The 23,517-nt window shown below is 46.2% G+C and overlaps 1 protein-coding gene across 2 annotated transcripts in view; it reads left to right on the plus strand.

Annotated features, from left to right (window-relative positions):
• Positions 1-12,037: 12,037 nt before the first annotated feature.
• SLC22A23 (solute carrier family 22 member 23) overlaps positions 12,038-23,517 on the plus strand; it is a 114,684-nt gene continuing 103,204 nt past the window's right edge. For both annotated transcript variants that reach the window (XM_075705873.1, XM_075705874.1), the window contains exon 1: positions 12,038-12,577. In XM_075705873.1, the coding sequence (XP_075561988.1) occupies positions 12,038-12,577 (540 nt within the window). The remainder of the gene's footprint in view (positions 12,578-23,517) is intronic.

Consider the following 23,517-nt stretch of genomic DNA (forward strand, 5'->3'; position numbering starts at 1 on the left):
CCATTCAAGAAGAGTTTACATTTCCCTGTGGTACTGGACTGGATTTAAAAATGAAGTTGCAAGCACTGTGGACTTCATCAAAACCATGTCAGAAACCCTGCAAGGAATAGGTGTCTTAATAAAAGAAAGTGAATCACTTCTTCGCCTCAGCGGTCTGATGGATTGAATCCACCAGAAGAGTGTGAATCTGGAGGAACTCAGAACTTCCTTTCTTCTGAGAAACTGGAAATGTCCCAGGAAAATGCATATAAAACAGGAGAACCCAAATACCCAGACTTTACAGAGTACATGTCTAAATTCACCTCCTTCCAGAGATTATGTGTAACATACAGTATCCAATCAAAATCCAATCAGGGGCCCTTCAAAGCTATTTTAAAACTTGAGAACGTCACAACATCAATTACACTAGCGGTGCAAGATATGCTATAGATGTGTGGGTTGCATTTTAACCCCGTGCAACTGGTGACTCAGCTTTGCCTGTTGCAAGCCAGCTATCAATTTGCAGAAGGTCACTGAGCTCCATTCCAAAATATTTTTTGTTCAGCCAAACCAAATGCTGACTGTTTTGCAAAAAGGTGAAGCTGACATTAATGTTTTCCATGATAGTAGCAGCCAGCCCTGAAAATGGGAGGAATATAGATGCCTAGTATCAGTCACAGCTCAGGAGTCTGTACCTCATGCAATGAAAGGAAAAAGAAAAGTCTGATTTAAAGCTCACAGGAGTTTTAGGTAAATTCACTTAAAGAAAACAGAAGCCTCTGAACTTCGCCCAACTTGGACTCCATTCCTCTGTGTTTTTAAAAGAAGTAATTATTAGCTTTGTACCATTCCTATTTGTCCACTTCTAATAAAGTGAGGAAAAGAAACTTTGTCCTAAACTTTAAAACTTACTATCTGTAATCTTCTTCCTTTTTAAATACAGGCTAATGCTCATTAAGCACTACACTGATTTGCTCTGAGGTTTTGGAGCGGTGGGTGGGATGCTTCATTCCCAGCAGAGTGAACAACATACTTTGCATCTACGTTCACTAACTGGATAAAGTTTTGTCCTCAAATCTGAAAATACTGGAAGGATGGGTTTAAGTATCTAAGAAGAAAACTTTAAAATAACTGACTCCAGGAGCATTTTGCCATAGCAACATGCTTTTAAAAATAATTGAGAGAGGTTAACAGAGAATTGCTGCATAATTATACAAATACGTCTTCACCTCTTACCACTGGGTTCTTAATCACAAAAGTGTGTTGCAGAGGAGAAGCTGAACTGGGCACCAGTTAGTCATCTGCTCCAGGTAAGCTTATGAAAATAAGCAGGAGGCAGTGAGGTGCCTAGTCAGAATAACTGTTTGACACTGGGTAAGGAGATCACAAATAGGTCAACACCACTGTGAAACTAGCCTAACAATCTCGCTCCTGCCTAAAGTCCAGGAATAGTATTAAAGCTAATAACCATACAGAGGCTTTTGTGAAAATCCAAATGGCCAGGAACACTTGATCCGTGTGGAAAGGAACTGGAGATAAGAAATGTCCTGCCTAACATAGTTGGCAGGACAGCTAAGCTGCAGGACACAGGAGGCTTTCGCCAAGGTAGGTTTTGGCTCAGTGCCTATCTCATTCTAAACAACCACAAAACTGGTGGAAGCCTTTGATGTTCTCCCATGACACGGTCACAAGTGTGAACAATTTACAACATCTGCAGCCACCAGTACAGACTTCTTTATTTTTTAAATGCTAGCTGCTTTAAACTTGTTGCCCAGGTGATGTCTTCCTGAGGAAGATGGCTGAACCTCTGGCATGTCCGAAAAGAACGTTTGCTTAGAAAGAAATGCAGGTTTACCAGCAAAAAACAGCCTCCTCCTTGCTGATGGAGGCCATCGGTATTGCCTGTTCTGCTGGCTGACTGTCCATGGACTAGCTGAGTGGGCAGAGGGAAGCAGGGAAAGGCCACAGCAAAAGCTGCCCATCAACGATCCTCTGTTCTTTTACCTCTTAATCGCAAACAGAAGCCTTGTACAGCTGAAAGTCTAATATCCCTTTCCCCCGTCATCCTATACCAGGTTTGTTTCTTCACAATATTGTTTATAATTTGCTGTTTTCTTTTTTTTTTTAAAGCCTGTTTTCTTTTTTTTTTTTTTTAAGCCAAAGCTTCCCAAGCCAGGTGTTCTTTCCCCTCCCTTGTAGCATTTCTTCTCTATCCAGGTGTAACCTCTCATTCTCTGGCTGCTGCTGGCAGCTTCCCCCGCCCCCAGCAAAATGTTCCTAACTAGATGCCTCCAGCCACAGAGGAACTTGCATTTTCTGATTGTCTGCTGTATTTTCAGATTCCTTAGATGCAGCATCTTCACCAGAGGGAGAAAAGGCTGGGGCAAGTCTGCAGTGAGTCATTTGGTGCAGTGCACTTGGTACAGCTGACACCTCTCACCTTCCCTGGGATGAGCTGGGTGTGTGCTGAGCAAACATCCTGGTGAGCGGCATGTGCTGGCCAGACCCCACTGGTCCAGAGCAAAACTAGCTGGAATTTCACCCTTTACTTCAGGTGCAGCAGGTCCTGGGGCTCTAGAGGTGTGAAATACCACTTTGGATGAATGAAGGGACCTCTCTCCTTTTCTCTCTCTCTTTTATTTTTATTTTTTTTTAAATTTCAAAAGTCCATGGACTCCTTGATTTTAGGCTGCATAAGTTCAGGCCAAAAAAAATTATGAAAGAAGTGCTTGGTATTTCTAGGGTAGAGGCTAACAGCTCAAGATAACATTACTATGCATGCTGGAAAGGGAGTTTTGACCTCTGTGGGGTAAGGTATAAATTGGTATAAATTGGTGGTTACGCCTGGAAAGACAAAGTCTGCTGGGCTGACCACACTGCAGAGCTGTATTTGCACAAGCTGGCCTGGATTCCAGGTAACTACAAACTATTTAACTCTAGCAGCGCAAGCATCTTATCTCTCAAATCTTCAAGCACCGATAGAAAATACAACAAATATATTAAATATTGTGTTATGATTTTTTCCCCACCTCTTTCTTTCCCTTTTGTTCTTAAGGCCATTATTTTGTTTCATAACAATTTTCTTGAGCAAAATCAACATGCTCTTGCTCCAACTTGAACTAATTAACACACTTATTTCCCTCTTAAACCATATGCGCAGAGTCATGCTTGGTTTGTATGCAAAGAACAGAGAGTATGTTCCTCTCCTTGAAATTTTTGAAAGGATTTATTCAGGAGAACCATGAGGTGAGCTGTGAGCCACTGGTGCAGGTGTCCCCTGTGGATGGGCGATGGGAGAGTATCCAGGGCTGCACTTGTGCAGATCAAATTTAGCAAGGTCCGTGCAGGGTATCCCACTAATTCCTGTCTGTGATGAATAGAATAGAATAGAATAGAATAGAATAGAATAGAATAGAATAGAATAGAATAGAATAGAATAGAATAGAATAGAATAGAATAGAATAGAATAGAATAGTTGGGAGGCACCTACAACAATCATCTAGTCCAACTGTAAGCAGGACTTGCAGGGTCCAAGCAGCAGTATGTGCCACATAGCATGTAAATAGATGGATGTATACATGTCAGCATCACATGGCTACACGACACAGTTTAATTAAGACTTTGCCCCTTCTCAGCCTCTCCACAGGTAACATCCAGTTTGGGCCTGCAATGAAGGATAGAGGAGGCTCAAGTCCTGCTGCTGTACCCTGGAGCTCGCTCCCAGCCCGTGCAAGCACGGACTCACAGCAAAACCATTTGGATGCTAAGTAAGTCTGAGCTTGCATATACAATATAGAAGCAGGCATGGAAAGAAACACTCCTCAGTGAGCACGTCTCTTATGCAGGTGTAAAGGAAAAAAAAAAATCAAAGGGAAATATTTCATGTGCAAATAAGGTTCTTGATTATAGGTTCCATTTTTATTAAATATTCCAGTTAGGTCCTGCAAGATTGGAACCTGGTGATTCATACATTTGAGGCAGTTAGGCTTTGAGTTGCCATCCTTACATTTGTTTGGTGACTTTCTGTAGCATATACACGTGCTTGCACAGTTAGTCTGCATGCAAGGTGTAATTTATCTGTCTGAGGGCTGCACTCTGAGTCACTGAGTTCCCTCGGGGTGCCATGATTCCTTTCCTCTGATAATCCTCAAGGAATATCCTAGGTGCTCTTTGGTTTTTGCTTTCCCTTTAGAAACTGAGTTATATAGCAAAAGTGACAGTAAGCATCTGCATGTAGCAGGTTGTGATTCCCATTATAGGTGAAAATGCACCCATCTTGCTCCTGAACTAAGTATTACTATTCCAGTCTCGATACTTCTGTTAAGAATCTGTCAGCAGCCTTACGGGAGGATGCAAAAAATATATACATATATTTGCACTAAGTGATTTTTCAACATCAGATGTTTGGCTACCATCTTATGACCAGGGGAATGTAAAATGAATGCTGTTAGAGACTTTGGTCTTTTGAAGCAGAAATCTGGCTCAAAGCCTGTTTAATCTAGTTTAATTGTTCATTTAATTTAATTTATTTAATTCTAGTATTTGAAGATCTGTTTAAAATAAAAAAGCCACTGGACTGACTTAATTCCCACTCAATTTCGCTACATTCCATTAAGGCATTCAAATAATCTGTGTCTAAAAATTATGCACACTGTAGAACTTGTCTTGTGTAAGCGCTCATTAGTTTTCCGCATTGTTTTAATGTATACGCAAAGAGAAAAAGCCCTACATTAAAACACCATGAAGAATGCAAAATTAAGCACTTGAAAGGCAGAAATTACACAAGGTAAAATAGCTTGTGTAAATCTAATGTGGCCTCTGTGTGTGTGTGTGTGTTTTCACATAATGTGTATCTGTTATACATAAAGTGTTTAATATTTGTGTATGTACAGCGAGAAAAGCCTTTAATTACATGACTACCTACTGTTTTTTCCACAGAGGGCTTGCCTTATTCAGTGAACAGGATAGACCTGCTTCACTTGTGGGTCACCTTACTGTAAAGAAGGCTGTTCCCTATACAACACTGCCTCGTTAATTGTGCAGGTAGGTGAATCATAAATGAGGTGGGAGACTGGAAGTAGAGTCGAGGGGTGCCACTGCTTCTCCAGGGAGTTAAATTCATAACTTAGAAAGTCAACTGGCTGGCTGCTGAGAAGTATAGAGGTATCTGAGCAAGCCCCTGAACTCCCCTCAAGAAAAATTGTCAGGACAAACTTATGCAATTTAAGTTGCTGACCTGAGTGAACTTAACTGATTTCTCCTACTGTAAAGTAGGGGGTGCATGCAGGAACTGGTCTGCAGGCAGACTGCAAGAGGAACTACTTTCCAGCAAGGAAATGGTAACAAGCAGCGGATGGAGGTAAATTCTTCTGGTGGCACAGCTGTGTTTAGAAGACTACATCTGTTCACAACCTGGACTAGTTTGGGTTTATCTTTCTTACTTTACAGTCACTAATATTCTATATCAGTACCATTGTCTTCATTAACCAAATTCATAACCTCGTTTAAAAAAAAAAGGTAGTGTGACAAAGTTTACTTTCCTCAAATCCAGGTTAACTGGCTCTAATTATCTTACCTAGTTTTAATTTTTTATTAAGTGCTGCATCAGCTGCTCCATCATTTTGCACAGGAGTGATGTCAGGCTTCTGTCTCTTCCTCAAAGCACCGTATAATGTTATTCCAGTTGCATTTGTCTCATTTTATAAGTGCATGCCTTGAGACTCTGGAATCTGATTTACAAAAGCACTGCACATTTGCAGTTGCCAGCAGGAACTGTGCTTTGAAAACACAAAATGCTGCACCATGCTCAAGAATGCTAAACTGCTGGGAGCTGCAAGTATCCAAAACTTCATGGTTTTCCCCTTAACCTATCTGCCTCTGAGTTTCCCCAATATGAAAGGAAGGTAATAAGCCTTCCCTTTATGGAGACACTGTGAAAATAAATGCATTAATATTTGTAAAACTCTTGGATACTTCATAGGGGAGAATTCTAAAAAAGCCCATGAGGACATTAATCATTAGTTCTTGAAAGCAGGGTTTGAAGATAGTGCATTAAATAAGTCATGGGGCTCCATACTGAACAAGGAGAAAACAAAATATTGAATTGCTCCTCGTTAAGACTCGGATTCTCAAAGGTATTTTAAGTGCCTAAATCCTGCTGAGAGTCAGGGCTTCTTAGTGGTCCTTTTTTAAATTTTTTTTTTAACTGAATAAGACAGGAGATCTGCAATAAAAATTGTACATAATCATGTAATTCTAGGTTGCATCATAATGCACTGTTAATTAAAGGTTGCATCAGAATGCATGTGCACAAGATTTGGGGCACAAATTAGCATTGCCCAAGCAATCTGTTACAGCATTTACCAACATCAGATTGCTTGACTTTGCAACATCTATGATCTTTTCCAATAGTTAGTGTACAAATAATTTTCACTGTTTTTAGGATAACAAATGAAGCCACCCACATTCCCTATCACGCTCGCATCCCTAGCAGATGGGGGATGGGAACACTTCCCCTGCTGCATCCCTCCCCGTATGGGGTACAGACCTTTGCCAGCACAGGAAATGACACAAGTAATAGGTTGTCATCTTCTATTTTAATCAGCATCAGGGAGGGACAGAACATTTTGCCAGTGAGTTTCACTAATATTTGCTGACATCGGAAGAATGGTGAAAGTCAGGTGTCTTTGGTTCAATCAAGATTGGAGGCAAGCGCATTGAAATGAGTACAGGCTTTTCTGCCTGTTCCCCAAGTGGCTTAGCCCCTTTTACCATTTTCAACTCATTCCTCTTTCTTTCTGTTTATCTTGCTCCACATCCAGCTCTCACAGTACTCGCCTGGCCCTCCTGAACTGAAAAATCCCCCATAGCATCTGGATAAAGCCCTGCGCACCCTGATCTGACCCCATAGCTGATCCTGCTTTGAGAGAACCCCGATCCCTTCCAACATAAATTCTCCTGTGATCCGATGAATACATTGTGCTTTCCTCCGTTATATAAATAGTCAGCATTCCAATAGGTGATTTTATTAATCAGTCTTTGTACCAAGTAGCTTTGGTTTATTGCTTTGTCATAATTTCACCTCTACAGTACAGGATTCCTTTAGACAAAAAAGGCAACCAAGCATACAACCCATAAAACAATAAAATATAGCTAGGGTTGTTATTATGCAGAATGAGGTTGTTGGAAATTCCACATAAACCAGGAATTTGTGCCAGGAGCTCTTCATAGTACTGTGGCTGGGCTTCCAAGAATCTGCAAATGTTAACACCAAGGCTAAGGAAGCTTGATTGTTTTTTTCCTCTTCTCTGTAAACATGATGATATTTCTCTGGATCCTGGCTTCAAATCCTCTGAGCTGTGGCGGGGTGCTGACAGACAGGATGCTCGTTCTGCAATGGGAGGCTTGCTCTGCAATGGGGTGGAGTTCACCGGTTTCCACCGCTGTCGTGTTGTCCCAGCTCTGAGACTGCTCGCTCTGTGTTATGGCAGGGATCAAACCGCTCCTGTCAGAGGAGACCAAAGGCATCCTCCTCCCCAGACTGTTGAGGACCTACGTTACAATGGTACACCATTTCTTTAATATAACTCGGTGAATGTGGAAAAAATAAGCCAAAAGACATTGATTCATTCTCCTGTTGAATACAACTCATCTTTTAAATGATGTCTTTTTGTCTTCTAACAAAGAGGAACCCCAAAGGTCCTACATCTTCTATCTGAGGTCAAAGAGGCACTGTTGGAGAAACCATGCTCGACCACGAAATGCAGTGTCTTGTGAAGCCTTGCACAAGAGAGAGAGGCTTGCCTCTGTAATCTTAACTTCAGCATTTACTCATGTGTAGGCTCCACCACACAGCTAGAATATTCCTTTCAAATCTTTCTCATTTCCTCGTTCAAACCAAAACCAATTTTCGCAAGAATACGTAAAGGCATTTCTGTTATTTGAAAGATATTTTTCCATGAACTTTTGCTTCAGTAGTACTTATTTCATCAGAAATTTATTTCTTAACTCCTAGAAATCTATTTTCTTTCCTCTTTTTTTTTTTTCTCAACCTTCTTCTAGTCAGAAACAGTCTCTCATGGATCACTGTTCCAAGGGTGGGAGAACTTCTTCTATGTAAAAACACATAACTCTCAGGAACAGGCCACCTTTTGAAATTTTTCAGTTCCAACCAAAATCTCAGAAGATAGGAGCAGCCCAGAAGAGGTGTTTGGGATGAAAATGTTTGGTCAGCTTCAGTAAGGGTTGTTGCTTCTTGTTATGGGCTTTTCATTATACTGTAAGATTTTATTCTGTTTCTACAGACCTACTCATTCACAATACTCCTCCCTCCTTCTTTAAGGGCTCTTCTTTTCCCTCCCATCTCTTCCAGGTTTTCTGTTCTTTGCTTTCTTCAGTCAAACTTCTCTTTCCTCAAAACTTTAACTTGAGACCTCTGTTCCCAAAGTCCTACTCCCCTCTCCATCTCTCCCTGCCAACCCCAGGCCATGGCGAGGCCTTTTCCCCTTTGTGGGGAAAGAGAGCGAGTGGTAGCTGTGAGTTTCTAGAAGACCTGTCCCAAACGATCCCATCACAGAAGAAATCTGGGAAGGGTAGGAAGCAACCGATTGGGCTACATCATGAGCTCATGACACAAAAAGGAAGCACAGAGAAAGTAGGTCAGGTTTCCACGGGGTAAGTGCCACCTAGCAAGAGCACATGGGGACAAACACAAAAAAGCCAATACAACAAATAAACCTTAACTAGCAAGAGCATCGCAAGTAACAAGAAATCGTTCTGCAAGTACATCAGTAGTAAGGGGAAGTCAAAAGCAAGTGGATTACTCATCAGAAAGAGAAAGCTATTGACTGATGCTGAGAAGGCTCAGAGTGCCTCATGCCTTTTTTGCACCAGTCTTGGCTACAAGAGGTCACTTGTAATCAGGTGATTGACATAATCCATATTAATGACAAAGGAATGAGGTTTCAGCCCAGGCTGGGACAGAACCAGTTGCAAGAGTACTTAGATAACTCGGAGGCGTTCAAACCGACAGGCTGGCCGGACTTCACGCCAGGGTACTGAAGGAAGCGGCTCAAACAACGCTGGAAACGGTAGTGTCTACCTCTGAGAGCTCAGGGAGGATGGCCAAGGACCCTGCTGATGGAAAAAGGCAAAACTGGTGCCTATCTTTAAAAAGGGCATTTAAAAATAAATAAATAAATAAATAAACCGACCTGCCAGCCATTTTTTTCCCCACAAAGCACCTAGTACAAGCAGACACACCATTGCAAACAGACAGAAGGAAACAAAGAAATAAGCAGCTATTAACATGGACTTGTCAACAAGAAACTGGGACAAGCCGGCCAAATTGTCTTTGGCGATAGAGGAACAGACCTTGTTATGGAAGAAAGGAGCAAGGGCTGCAATCGTCTGTGCCTTGGTTAGGCTCTGCACGTTTGTTGGTAAGTGAGGGAGTTCAGTTTCTGCGAAAAAGTTGGGCAGTGGGTACAAAACTGTGGAAACAGCAGTTGTCGGTGGTTTACTGGTAAACGGGTGGATTACAGGTGCAATTCCAAAGGGGTCTGTCCTGGGACATTTCATTAGTGGCCTTCAGAGATGGCATTAATCGGGGAGCGACTGCAAGTACGTTGGAGGATGAAATAAGAATTCAAAATAATCCTAAGCAACCGCTTGCAAAGCACAGAGCGTGACTGAAAAGCAACAAGAGGAGTTGTTTTTGCAGGCAGGGTTAGCCCCCCGCGCACGCAGAGGCCGGGGCACCGCTCGGCGCAGGCTGCAGGCAGCAGCTGAGGCGAAACCAGAGGCGAGCTGGGGGCAATCGGAGGCCCAGGAGACAGCAGGAGAGAGAGGTGGACAAATTGCAGCCGGTTGTCATAAAGAAAACATGGCGCAGGGACACGGTAACAGCCCTCAGATGTTGAAGGGCACTGCCACACAGGCAGAGAGGGAGAGGAGACCTCCCTGGGCAGGGAGCACCAGGTTCACGTTCCAGCAAGGAATATTCTGATCAGGAGGATGAAGCGTCGCCTGGGGAGGCTGCAGGGCCGCTCGGATACTGGGGATCCCTCAGAGCAGGACTGAGGGAAGCCGTAAAAAGGGATGCAGAGCCACCAGTGGATGGGAAACCTTTTTGGTGTCCTACGTAAGAAAAGGAGCTAAAGGGGAGGAAGAGCTAAGGAGTTAATGGTGAACAATAACTCGCTTGCAGAGACCAGATCAAGCAAATGAAAATGCACCACCAACTTGCTCTTCCATTTATATTCGGTAACGACACCAGTCCTCTTCTAATGCACACAAGTATTTTCTGCTCGCTAGCCATGTTCATGTGTACAAGCGTGTATTGATCCGTTGTCCCTCCCTCCCTTCTTCCAAAGGAAAAACCAGCCGCACGGTTCAGTAACGGATGGGCTACGCTCCACGATGAAAATAGTCTGAGGCACTTACACGCCGAAGTAAATTTAGCTTAACATAAAAGTAACCTTCACAAATTTGAACTGTCTGGTTTACAATTAATTTTACAATTAATGTCAGCTCCTACTACGATTTTTATTTTTTTTTTTTTTTTTAAGCGTGTACTCATTTGACAGGCTGGCTGAAGGGAGGCAGGCACCGTCTTGTCGCACCGCTCGAGGGTGCTCAGAAATGCCCCCTTCGGCTCTGGGTTCTTCCCTCCAGCTCTGTCTCCGCTCTAGCCCCCTCCCTCCACCTCCTCCTCCTCCTCCTCCTCCTCTTCCTCACCGCGGGTAGCTCCTGCCGCTCGGCTCCCCGGCGCTCCTCCAGCCCAGCCCGCAGCAGCCGCACTGCATTATTGAAGGCACAGCGTGTAAATAATTGATAAGGAAACAACAGCGCGCTGTAGAGCGACAGCCCCTCCCTCCCGGCCCTCGCCCGGGGCCGCCGGGCCCGCCGCCCTACCTGCCCCGGCCCGCCGGAACCGTGCGGGGCCGCCCCGCGCCCTGCCCGCCCCCCGCGCCGTCCCGCCCCCGCCGCCGCCGGGTCCCTGCGGGGGGGCCGGGCCGGGCCGGGCCGGGCCGGCGGCGCGGCGGGAGCAGGTGCGGGCGCCCGGCACGGCGGGGGCGGAGCGGGGGGCGGCGGCGGCGGGGCCGGGCTGGCAGGTGGGGGCTGCCGGGAGGCGGAGGGTGAGGAGCCGGGCGGGCTGCCCGCCTCTGGAGGTGCGGCCGGCGGCACGGCTCGGCACGGCTCGGCCCGGCCCGGCACGGCGAGCGGGCTGCCGCGGGAAGGCGCACGGCGGCGGCGGTTCCCCGCAGCCCGGGCCGCGGAGGGGCCGGCGGGGCCCCTTGCTGCAGAGGCAGATGTGCGGGACGGGGGGCTGCGAGGGGCCGGCGGGGGGGTGCCGGGGGCTGCCGCCGCCGCTGCTGCTGCCGCGGCCGGGGGGGGACCCTTAGCTGTGCGGGAAGCGGGGAAGCCGCGTCGGGAGCTGGTATTTTCTTCTCCTCCTTCCTTTGCCTTCCCTCTCCTCCCTCCTCCTCCTCCTCCTCCTCCTCCTCACCAAACCCGGGAGAGGAGGCGTGTTCGTAGAGTCTTGCTGCACCGGTTGTGCTTGGTTTCTTGTTGCAGGGTTTGGGTTGCAGGGTGGGTTTTTTCCTCCCCCTCTCCCCCCTCTTCCTCCTTCCCTCTCCTTTGACCCATTGCATGCTCGGATCCGGCTGGATCCTTCCTTTTTATTTTCGGCGGTGCCTCTCGGAGGGGGGAAGGGAGAGCGGGGATGAGTGCAGCTTGACGCACAGGCGAGGGGAGGGGGGGCACCGCCGGCAGCTGCAGCGGTTCCTGGCCGCAGGGCGCGGGTGAGGAAGGGAGCGAGCGAGGGGCTCGCTCGGTGCCTCCCCCTTTATTCTCCCCTCTCCTTCCTCCCCTCCCTCCCCCCCTCCCTCCCCCATCCGTCTCCTGCCGGCTCCGGCTGGGAGCGTGTGTGCGGTGCATTAGGTTGCAAGGTGTGTGTGCGCGGAGGAGAGGGAGGGAAAGAGGGAAGGAAGGAAGGACTCGCGAGGGAGCCGGGGCTGCCCCAGCCCCCCCTATGTGAGTCCCCCCGGGCGGCCGGATGGCGATAGACCGGCGCCGTGAGGCGGGCGGCGGGGGCCGGCCGCTGCCGGAGGAGAACGGCTCGGTGCCGGGGGCCGGCGGGGGGAGCGCCGCCGCCGCCGCCCCCCCGGGGCCGCCCCCCGCCAACGCCGCCGGGGCCGAGATCCAGGCGGTGCCGGTGCCGCCGCCCCCCGCCGCCGCCTGCAGCCCGCTGCTCCTCGACTACGACGGCTCGGTGCTGCCCTTCCTCGGGGGGCTGGGCGGCCGGTACCAGCGGACCCTGGTGCTGCTCACCTGGGTGCCGGCCCTCTTCATCGGCTTCAGCAAGTTCTCGGACTCCTTCCTGCTGGACCAGCCCCACTTCTCCTGCCGGGAGGCGGACGGGCAGGGCAACTGGAGCGGGTCGCTGGCGCCGGGCCACGCCAACCGCAGCGGCAACAGCAGCGTCTTCCCCCCGCCCGGGCTGCCCACCCCGGCGGGGGGCAACGCCAGCGAGTGTGACTGCCACGAGTGGGAGTACCGCATCAGAGCCGGCCTCGTCCAAAACGTCGTGAGCAAGGTGAGAAAGGCGGCTTCCCTCAGCCCCCCCACCCCCCGTGCCCTGCCCAGCCCTCGCAGACCCCCTCGGCCCTACCCCGGCCCTGCTCGGCGCCCACTCTTCCCGAGGCACGGGGAGCAGCTGGACATGATGCGGATCTGGCCGTGCGTGCCGCCGCTGGGTCGGTCAGGGGCCCCATGGGTTCCCTTCCCGCCAGGAGTAAATCCCGCATCCCCGTAATCCTTCCCCTCCCAGGCCGTCACGCCGGGCGTCCGTCCTGTGGGTTTGTACCTGGGTGCTGGTTGCGGCCACTGAGCTGCAAAGTTACGTCCCGGAACGGGATCCTTGGCGGCTCTTCGGGATCCCAGCAGCGGCAGCTGTCCTGCCGCCTCGGGACGCGGGTGTCCGTGGGAAAGGCAACGGGGGCCAGTGTCACCAGCTAGCGAGGGGAGAGCGCCGTGGAGAAGGCTCCAGTTGCGATATTGCGCATCTTTGTGCGAGCGTGTACCAAAGCGGACGTAAGGAGCCAAAAACCAGGTTGATTTTGGGGGAAGCCGATGAGGTAGTCGCTGTTGGGAGGGAAACGGGACAAAGTTCTGCTGAATTCTTGTTTTGTACTTATTCCCTTGATAACTGTTACGGTAGAGCAACAAAAGAAGAAACGTCTCGCACAATTTGTTGTACTCCAGGGGCGGAAAGTGCGTGCTGCTCTGTTTCTTGTTTCTTAATGTAATGGCTAAGGTGGAAAATTTCTAGTGAGGAGGGCTGCACCGCTTTTTTGCTCTTACTTCATATTTGCTGAGTAGTGCATGCAAAAAACCACCTTGCCTTTTCACCTGAAAGCTTTTGCTTATTTATGCTACTGGCCCCACGAAAGCCCTGCCACCTCTGGATGGGCCTCATTGGTATTAACAGGCAACCGGAGCTCTTGGAAATGTAAAATGAAACTGTAACACCAGGAAAGTAGTTCCCTTAATCTCAAGACAACCCCCCCCCCCCCGCCCCAGCCCCCCAGATCAGCAAAAATTGCTTCCTGCCCAGGAGTGGTGTTTTGGATTAACTGTGTTTATCTAGTTGAGAGAAAGAAGCGCAGCAATAATCAGATGATTGGCATGATTGTGCTTTGGTCAGCCGGCACATGTTCATATTTAATCATTGAAAATCATTTCACTTTTTCTTTGTGTCCCTTGAAAGCATGTGCAACAGGGAAAAAGCAGGTAAAGCAAATCCCTCAAACCTTGAACCCAGAATGGATTTCAAAAAAAAAAAAAAAGTAACCCAGCTACACTCCTTCCATGACAAAAACACAGGCACATGGTGGACTTGAATGGTTTGTGATGTAGAAGCGCATAATGAAATTTGACATTTAAGACAGGCAGATTTTCTTCTGTTTATAACCAGAGACTGAGCTAGTCATATGTTTTAGGGTTTAACACTGATGCTAAAGCGTGAAAAAAATTATCTTGAAATATTTCTTTTTAGTGTAAACTGTAAAAAAAAAAAAAAAAAAAAAACCCAAATTTTTTTTAAAAGTGTTTGAATCTCTTGAAGGTCGTCATCAAGTCGGCCACAGAAGGTCAGGGGAACGTTAGTTTGCTATCTTGCATGGTTCTTTAAAAATAATAAAAAAAGTGTTCTTTGGAAGAACTTGCGGAAAAGGGCAGATCAATTTTAAGGGATAAATAAACAGCTGTGGTCCCTGCTGTCTTGTTTTCTATTAGAAAGAATAATAATAATCTTTTGAGACTATGGGTTTTTCCAGTGTGCAGTTTTTATTTTTGTTGTGTGCTCGCTTCCAAAAACTTGGCAGCTTTTTCTCTGTGATTTGTAATCCCATGTAATTATAATTAGGTTGTTTTCTTGGGGTCAGGATTCCTCCTTAGTTTGGGCTTTGGTTTAGTTTTGGGGGTTTTCTGGGTGAGTGTGCTCTCTGTTTTTATCCTAATGAAGAAAAAGAGGAAAAACCCAGGCAGAACATCAGTGTAGCGTAATTGGGACTTCCTTTCTTATAAACCCCCAGGAACTCTGATACTGTGGGAGCCGTTCTCATAACTGCTGACTCCTCTTACGTGCATCCCACCGTCCTTTGTGAGAAAGAGCTGCCCCAGATGAATTCAGAAGACTGGATTTTCAGATCTCCCTTGACTCCTCTCAAAAATACATGTTTGTGTAATGTATTACGCAGTGTTCTCATCTTTCTAAATAGAGTTTTATTAAATCTTAGTCTAATATATGCTCATCTGTGTAGTAGCCAGGGGTCATATTGAACTATCATAAAGAGAGCCAAAAGTATATTAATAAAAAATGCACTTTTGTTTGGCCAGCAAATCCCCTTGTTCTCATCTTTAGCGGTCCAAGCTAATCGCTGCTGGATGCTCCATCGCTGCTTTGTCTTCAGAAATGATGAAACAATCGTGGTTATTTAGTGCAAATTTCCTGCTCTGCATTTTGTTGATGTACGTGTGTGTGAGACACCACTGTCCCCTGTTCCTCAGGAGCAACTAGCTGTCCTTAAACTATGTTGAGTTTCACTGTCTCCGGAGCCTCTCTCCCAATGGTACCCTTCATCAGATGTTGTCTCTCTGTCCCTGCTTCTCAGCTCTCCCTTCCCCAGTGCCCATTTTCTCCCGGCCTGTGTCATGCTTGGGATTGACGGAGTGGAGATCTTGCTGTTTCCCTCCCTGCTCTGTGCTTTGCTTAGCCCCGCTTCTCTTTGAGTCTTTGCTGGAGCCGGAGGTGGCCTTGCACCTTCCTTGAAGAGTGGTATTGCCACGCTAGGCGCTGCCATTACCCTGACCTCCTCGACTGAGTCACTGGGAACGGTGCTTTTTATAGTGCTGCCAGTCATTTGAACTGGAAATGGCAATAAAGGACGTACTGCTTATGATTTAGCACTGCTGAAATACATATAGCGAAGAGGTCAGATGCATAATTTAACCACAGGGATTCCAGTGGCCATATTAAGTCGCCCATCTGAGCTAATGTCCTGACTTGGTACATAAATCTTGGACTTTAGCTTGGTTTGTACATAAATATCTTCCTTTAGGACAATTTACTTGTAAGGCTTTTTGGCTGCTGAATGGTTCTTTGAGGATTTTCATCTATTCTTTATCACAACATCGCTATTATCACATCACTATAAACAGAGTGCACGTGTTATCACTTGAGAGATATATCCTGAACTAGCCTTTAGGCAAAAGGCTAGTTAAAAATAAAATAAAATAAAAAAAAAGGTCTTTTAAATGGTCCATGTATCTCACCACTGTCCCAGGGAAGGACGTTGAGAAATACTCTCCTTTTTTTCCATGAGGAAACCTGAGGTCTCATTTTGCCTATCTGCAAAGTGACACTTCAGGTAAATTATTAGCATTATCGCAATAAGCAACATAACAACAACTAAATGTACGTAGCCATGAAGCCTAGCAGGAAGTTGGAGTGTGTACTCAGCAGCGACTTTTCTAACTCTCTTATTAACTTCTTTAGTGCCTGGATCTTCTGACCATCTGCAAAGCGAGCTGTAATCTTGGGGCAAAGTTTTCACGGAAGCTCTTAGTTACGGGATTGATGGTCGTTGTTTTTTCCCTCCGTTACCAGGATGACCTGTCTGCTGCGTTCGATTGTATTACGTGGTGGGGTTGTTTGTTGTTCTGAATGCTAATTTGTATAATGGACACCAAAAGCTGACAATGGGCAAGGACTGAGGCTTGATTAAATTGCAGCGGTTGATGGCACAGCATCCCTCCGTCCGCACCCGCAGCATTCCAGATCGTTCCACCTCTTGGGGGTGGCAAAGAGGGAAGTGGTTAGTTGAGGGCTGTGTTTTAATCACCCAGAGCAATTATGTAGTAATATTTCATGTGTAGTCACAAGGGAATTCCTGTTGTGGCTGCTTTTCTGCTCCAGATGCCTTGTTTTGCTGCAGTGCTGTTCTCTTGGCTCTCAACTTCCCACTTGATTTGGGTTGAGTCATCTTCTTCCCCAAGTAACATGCCATCATTTTACCTATTTGCCGCTGCTTCAATCGTTCTTGTGCCATTTTGGCTGAGCCTCTAGCAAATTGTCCCTTCCAAAAAAGGGGAGCTTAATTCAGGAGAGCCGAATGGTCCAGGGGCAGTGCTGTCTTGGTGTGAACTTGGATGAGTTCAGGCTGTGATGTGATGCTCTTTGCCCCTGTAAAGGGGGATGTCTGTGCCCTACCAGCCTTCCTTTCCATTGCTTTTATGGCAGTTCTGTCACTTTTCTGGACACATCTTCAGCTGCTTTAGTTTGCTAACCTGGTAGAAAATTTTCTCTTTAAAGACTTTTTTTTTTAAATTATTATATTTTTTCTGGGTTTTCTGCTGGGTTGATGAAGTGAAATGGCTCTGTGTGGTGACATGTGCCCTAAACTGTGGTGTTCTCATGGGATTATTGCAAGTGCCTGCAAGTAGCCAGAAATGGTACAACAAACAAATTTGTGTGCGGTAACAGTGATGATAAATTTGACATTGCTTGTGGGGTGATATTTCTTGGGGTAAGGGATAGGTGTGCATTTCAAGTGGATTTTCAGAGTCTAGTTGTTAATTAATTCAAAGGGGATCACTCTGACGAGGTCCTTCCCAAAATAAGAGCTGTGCCACCCTTTCCAGGCACAAATGGGAGGAGATCTCTCACTCATTTCTGCATATCCTCCAGTTGGCTGGTCTCTGCAAAGAGACTTTGGAAATGCTGATGCTTCTCTTGTTCCTGCGACTGCCAGGATTGTCAGTGTTGGTTCCTGGCTGACTGGCTGCTGCTTAGTCTCAAGTCAATGAAAACCTTGAGTTATTGTACCCAGTGTGGTAGTTGGGTCAGAAGTGGCAAGATGGAAGCTAGTACATCACCCATGCCCTTGCTACCCTTGTATGGATTGAAGGGGATGTAGGGACCTGCAAGGCAGATGCTTGCAAATGGGCAGAAAGACTATTCTAAATTTCTTTCAGATAAGGCTTTGAAATTACTCTCTCTGCTCCTAACGGGTGCTGAAGGGGTCAACAAGTCCCTGTGGTCAGAGGTATTCAGAATACTGGTAGACTAGAGAAAACTTCTACTACTATTTTTCTCTTTTTTTTTTTTTTTTTTTTTTTTTTTTAATGGCTTCCGCAGCTATGGGAGAGATCCCGAACTTTTTTTTTTCCCCATCTGTGAGTTAGCTGATAAAGAGTTTAGTGGTTTCTGGTCTGAGCGCTCGCAGGCTTGAGAAATCTGCTTGTTAAAGAGGGAGCAAGGGGAGCTGATGGTGTGTCCTGCTGCAGCTGCTCTGCGCCCTGCCTGCACACACGGAACGTGGTGATGGAGTCTCCCAGTTATCAGGGCGCTGGTGAACAACACCCTAAAACACTGGGGCGTGTTTCTGGCTGAGTGGAGTGAAGGAAGGGGATGGCTGTTTCGGGAACACTACCTGCAGTTTCCTGGTGGCGCAGAACTGTCCTGTGCCTGCCTGCAACCAGCAAATTACCTGATGTTGATCTCGGAGATAAGCAAGTATGATGATATCACCAAACTACAAATACTTGTTTAGTGAGCCTAGATACTGTTTTTATTTATTTGGGGGGGGCTGTTAGGTAGGGGCCAAAAATTTTTGAAGCCATTGGCCTAGAAAACAGCGACTGGGTTAAGACCAATACTGACATCAGAACTCAGGTAGTCTTAGGTTTTCTATCTGGTATGGATTTTTTTTCGCTGGAGGGAATGCTAATGTTTATTATCACCCTTAAGGTAAAGCATCTCAAATACAGGAATCTAATTTCAGCCTACCATAAATAGTTTGTAGCATTAGTAGAACTAACAGTAATCCTTCAGGCAGGTTGTTCCATAAAGTCTCTCTTAGCTTTCCAAGACTTGCTATTTGAGCCTTTCATATTCCTCATTTTCTGTTTGTATGTCGAACAACTGCATTTTTTTTTTTTTCTGGATGGGCATGATGTTTGAAATGGTTGGGGTTTTGTTTGGTTTTGTTTCCACTCCCTAATACGTCCTGTATCTCAGTCATTTAGTTTAAATATACTGACCCTGCCCATGCTGTGGCAGAAGTCGCAGGCTACAGTGTATATTTACCAGCTGTTCAGGCAGTCTAAAACCAAATTTCTAAAGTGCTGTAACAGTTTTACCTCTTCTTACTCTGGCTACAAGAGTGCAATTATAAAAGATGACCTCATGTTTTTCTTAAAGCATTTGTCAAAGAGGAGGAACTGGCCCTTAGGAAGGCATCTAATTTTGAGCCAGTTCTGATGGTAACGTTGAGATGAGGATTACAGGCCAGCTGAACGTGAAGGTGTTCATTTTGTAATGAAATAACATCTGGAATAGCACGAGACTTACGGTTTTCCTTAACTTAAAAACGTTTGGCCATTCTGATGGTGCAAAGTCTTAAATTAAAGCTTTCCAAATGAATTCTGCTAAACTTAGAAAATGCTGAAAGGGATCCAGTGCTTTTGTGTACCTTGTCTTTTGTTTTCCCTGTCAGCCTATTTGTTTCTGCCTGGTTTCCCCTCTGCGCTACCTGGCCTCCCTGCCTGGGACAGTTGCTCTCACGCACTCCCTTTCATACTCCTTCCTCCTCCTGCTCTTCTGCAGAGCAGCCTGGCTGGCACTGGGTTACCCACGAGTAACTGTGGAATTAATTAGGCTGAGATCTTGCTGTGGAAGAAAGGAATGGGGTTTCCTGTAGATGGTGTGTAGAAGAGCAGAGAACCCTGTCGTAGGAAGACGCTGCAGCCTTGCAGCAGTGCTGAGTGTTCAGTTCTTGCACTGAATCCCTTCAGAGCAGCTTCTCCTGGGCTCTGGTTGCCTCAACTCTGAAATGCGTGCTTAGCTCTCATAATGTAATTTTTTTTTTTTTTTTTTTCCAGTTGGCTTTTGATGGTAGGTGACCTTGTGTGCATTCTGAATTCCCTTTTAAAGTCAAGGGGGAAAGGAGGGACCTGCAGGAGGGAGAAAGGAGATTCAAGCCCCTTCCAGAACGTGTCATCAGCATGCGTTGCCGTGGTATCCAGGCAAAACCAGCGTTAACTGGTAAACCAGTTTATAACTGCTCAGCTCCGTACCAGAGCCACGCTGGCCCACGCTCTGCAGAGCCCGCCATGCCACCGGCCCATAAAACCCAGCAGGCAGCGATGATTAACGCGCACGTAGAGTAGCTCCCAGTGATCCGGGCCACGTTGTACCTGCTGGGAATGCGCGGTAGGTCTGTGCCTATTCCCACGCGGCGGGAGACGGATCAGCGGCTGGCTGCGGTGCATGCCTGTGTTTGGTGCAACCAGAGTGTTCAGGGCAGAAACTCCTGCTTGCCGTGCGAGCTGATGAGGCGAGGGCCAACGTGCTCAGGGGGTGATGGGCTGGGTGGGACTCAGTCCTGTGAAGAAGACGACTTCTTCTTCTTCTTTTTAATTTTTTTAACTCATCTTCTCCCTAGGAGGAAAACTGAATGTGTAGCGCAAGGCTTTGTTAGGATTTTTATTTTGTCTTTTAATCTGGGAGAGCCCCAAATGGCGGTTGTTCTACTGAAACACAAGAACAAAAGTGAATATATCCTGATACTTGTTTCTGGGACGCCTACCTAGATCCACAAGTAGCAAAGCCGGGAGAATCAGGAATGCTACTTGTGAGATGCAGGGAAACGGTACGTTCGCCTTGTCTGGCAGCGTGTGATTTATAGTTACCGTTGTGCGCTGTTTTCAGAGCAGGGTGGTCTGGTTCCCTGGAAAAGGTTTTTTTGGCTCCAGAGAGTTGTGGAGGAATTCATTCTGGCTCAAGTACCGTCTCCCTGTTACTCTGCAGCACTCTGGAGCTGCCTGGTCTCCTCCTGGCCTCCAGACCAAAGTCCATGAATGTGTAGACAATATCGCAATGTCCACCCTACAAATATTATTAAGGATAGGGAATGTAAATTAAACCATAAGACCTTTTCCCCTGTTCGATCTCCCAGGGCTGTGTAAAACATTGTCTGCTTGAACAATACAAGCTTGACAGACCAGTTTCATATTTTGATTTGTAAAACAAGTGGAATATTTTTCTCCTTTCTTCCTTCCCCTTAGTATTTATTTAAGTCTGAATTAATACCAGACCCTCTTTTTTTCCCCTCTCCCTCTCCTTCTTGCCTGAGTTATAACAGCTGTAGTCCTGAAACGATGAGAGGTCAGGGTCACAGCAGCAATAACTGCATGTAAAAATTAAGGTGTCTGATCTTTTTATCTATGTGACTTTGGGCAAGTATTTCTCATGAGGAATGGCTCCTTCCTCTTGTCTCCTCCTTCCCCCTTCATTTCAGAGTTTTATGCCATACTTGACATTTTCAAGTTTTTTTCCCCTGATTTTTACAGAGGCCCGATAAGATAGTAAATTAGGTTTTGCCATGTCAGCCCTCTCAAGGCTGCACATGTGCAGTATGTTTTACATACGCATGGTTTTGGCAGCCTGAAAAATACCAGTCCTCAAAGTGTTAACTTGTTTTTGATAATCAGATGATAACAAATGTTAATATTTAACTAAAATGTTGCCGGTTTTTTTACATATGGCTTCTATTTACAGTGCTTAGACCTGTTCTAAATACAAATTTGAAAACTAGTTTAACTTTTTATTTAGTTTGGTTGCAAAGTCAGCCCTAGCAGCACGTACCTTGTCCAGGATAAAGGTGGTTGTCAGCTGAAAATTGAGGAATGGCACTCAAAAACCATTTTCTGTGTGTGTCTCAGTCAGCCCTAGTGATGGCCATTGTTGCACCTGGTCTTTTCATGCAGCCAGAGGGAGGCAAACGGCTACAGGTCTTATAGCAAAGAATAGGTTTAAAATTAAAGTCAGTTTTGTGACAGTGGCTCCTAATGATGTCAGAACATGTGTAGAAAAGATACTTAATTGCTGCACAGAGATGTAAAAGAGAGACTGAAGTATCCTGATCCTGCTCTCTAGAAAATTATGAATGTAGTGTTCATGGAAGCTACAAGCCAGATTTTCTATCTCCCAATTCTTTGACGTTAGATGACGTTATGAAGTTGGAAAAAGTGAAGCAGATCGCATCAGCTGAGAAACAAGTTAGTTGACTAATCTGGGGAGGGCGAAGGCTGGAGAAGATCAAAATGTCTCAGAATAAAAGGAACTCCTGCTACTGAAAATAAAAGAAGTAGTGATGGAGAAGTGGGTGGTATATAGATGCTACTAAAATCGATTTAATCATGTTGAGTATTCAGAAGACTGTCATATGATTAACAAATCATATTTTAATTGTTAGCATATTAGTGATGATTATTTACTTAGCAAACTTCCTTCTTCCCTCTCCCAGTGGGGAAAAGAAACAGATCTGCGATGAGAGGAAGGTTGGGAACAGAAGAGCTAATTGCTTCTGATTAAAGTGTGAAGTTGAAGGGTAGATGAAACTTTTCCAGTTCTGTGGTGTTCCAGGTGGCATCTTATGATCTGCTGCTGATGTGCTCGATGGATAGCTTGGAGGGTCTTTTTTGCTTATGGCATAGACTTAAGGAATAATTTAGTGCAGAGCATTTAATGTTAAAGTCTTCTCCAGGTTAGTTTCCTGGCTCTGCAACAAAGTCGATTTGTGTCCTTTTACATATTTGAAGTTTTGGGCTTGTTTTGTGATTGCAGCATTGCTCGAGCCATCTCACCATGCTGGGGAGATAGTTCTTACAGGCGAGCCATGACGGAAAGGCGTTAGGTACGACACAGGGCACGCAGATGTGTGCGGTGCAGCTCGGCTGCCAGCCTGGCGCTGCTGCGGTGGGTGCAGGCAGGAGATGCTGCAGTAATGCATCTGCTGTCAGCACGGCCTTTCTGCTGCTGGAGGGGGGAACGGGGCCGCGCACATGCTGGGTGCGAGCGGGACAGCATCGCCCTGTGGGGTGTAGTGGGGACAGCCTAGTTACCCTGAGGTAATTAGTATAGGAGGCAGAGTGCCTCTGCCTCTTTGATTTGCAAGCAGCTTGACACAACCTATGCCTTAGGTGTCCCATCTCATGGCGGAGCTGAAGTTTGCAGACCAGGAGGAAGTGCTGTTTTATGTACCGGTGTGATATGTGGCAGCGTGGCACTGAGCTTGTGTGCTTTATTTTTCACGCTGAAACACCAGACTTAAAAAATATACACTTCAGAAATTAATGTGGAAATTTCCTAGCCAAGTCACGCATATCAGAAAATGCAGTTTTGAAGGACGTATTTCAGCAACGTTAACTCTGTTAAACTTCAGAAGCCATTAGGGAAATTTGTAAAGTCCACGGCTGTGCAGTCCTGTACTGTTTTGTGGGGATGGAAACTGTTTTCATAGGTACATGAATCTGCTTTCATACAACACTGCACGATCTAATTATATCTTTCTTGGAAGACTGCTAAGCATGTGTCCTCTGGCTCACGCGCCCTCTCTTTCTCTCTCCCCACCCCACTCCCTCCCCATGTCCCCAAAACCTTTGGCTTTGTGGTAGTAGTCAAAAGTAGTTTCCTTGCTTTATTTTTCAAATAGTACGTTGCCCAGGCGGTTGATCATGTCATAGTTAAAGCAACCTGACAATTTCTGTGTACGTGACCTTGTGTTCACTGTTTCTGAGTGATTTTCCTGGGCTGCAGCTTTCCCTGCCAGGTGTCTGCCATGGTCAGAAATGGTTTACTGGTTTCCAAGAATGAAAAGTGCAGAAAATGTTGTTCTTGCTGTAAGAAAAATGAATTGGGTAAGAAGCCGGACAAAACAAACCCTCACATCTATTGCGCTAGCAGTGTGAACTAGAAAGAAAACTAGTGAGTTCCAGTGTATGGGAATGGGGTTCCCAGATTTGTCAGGAATGGGAAGGAGGCAGATGTTGAGCAAAAAGTGATGCTCTGGTACCAACAGTATCTCTTTTGCTACTTGAGTAAAAGTTCTTGCAAACTTGGATAGATATAAACCTCTGAAAATACCAGTGTGTCCTTGCTCAGTAGAAATCTGTTTTAGAAGGATTTATCTT

The sequence above is a fragment of the Pelecanus crispus genome, chromosome 2 (genome assembly GCF_030463565.1).
Source record: "Pelecanus crispus isolate bPelCri1 chromosome 2, bPelCri1.pri, whole genome shotgun sequence".
In the NCBI taxonomy this organism is placed as follows: domain Eukaryota; kingdom Metazoa; phylum Chordata; class Aves; order Pelecaniformes; family Pelecanidae; genus Pelecanus; species Pelecanus crispus.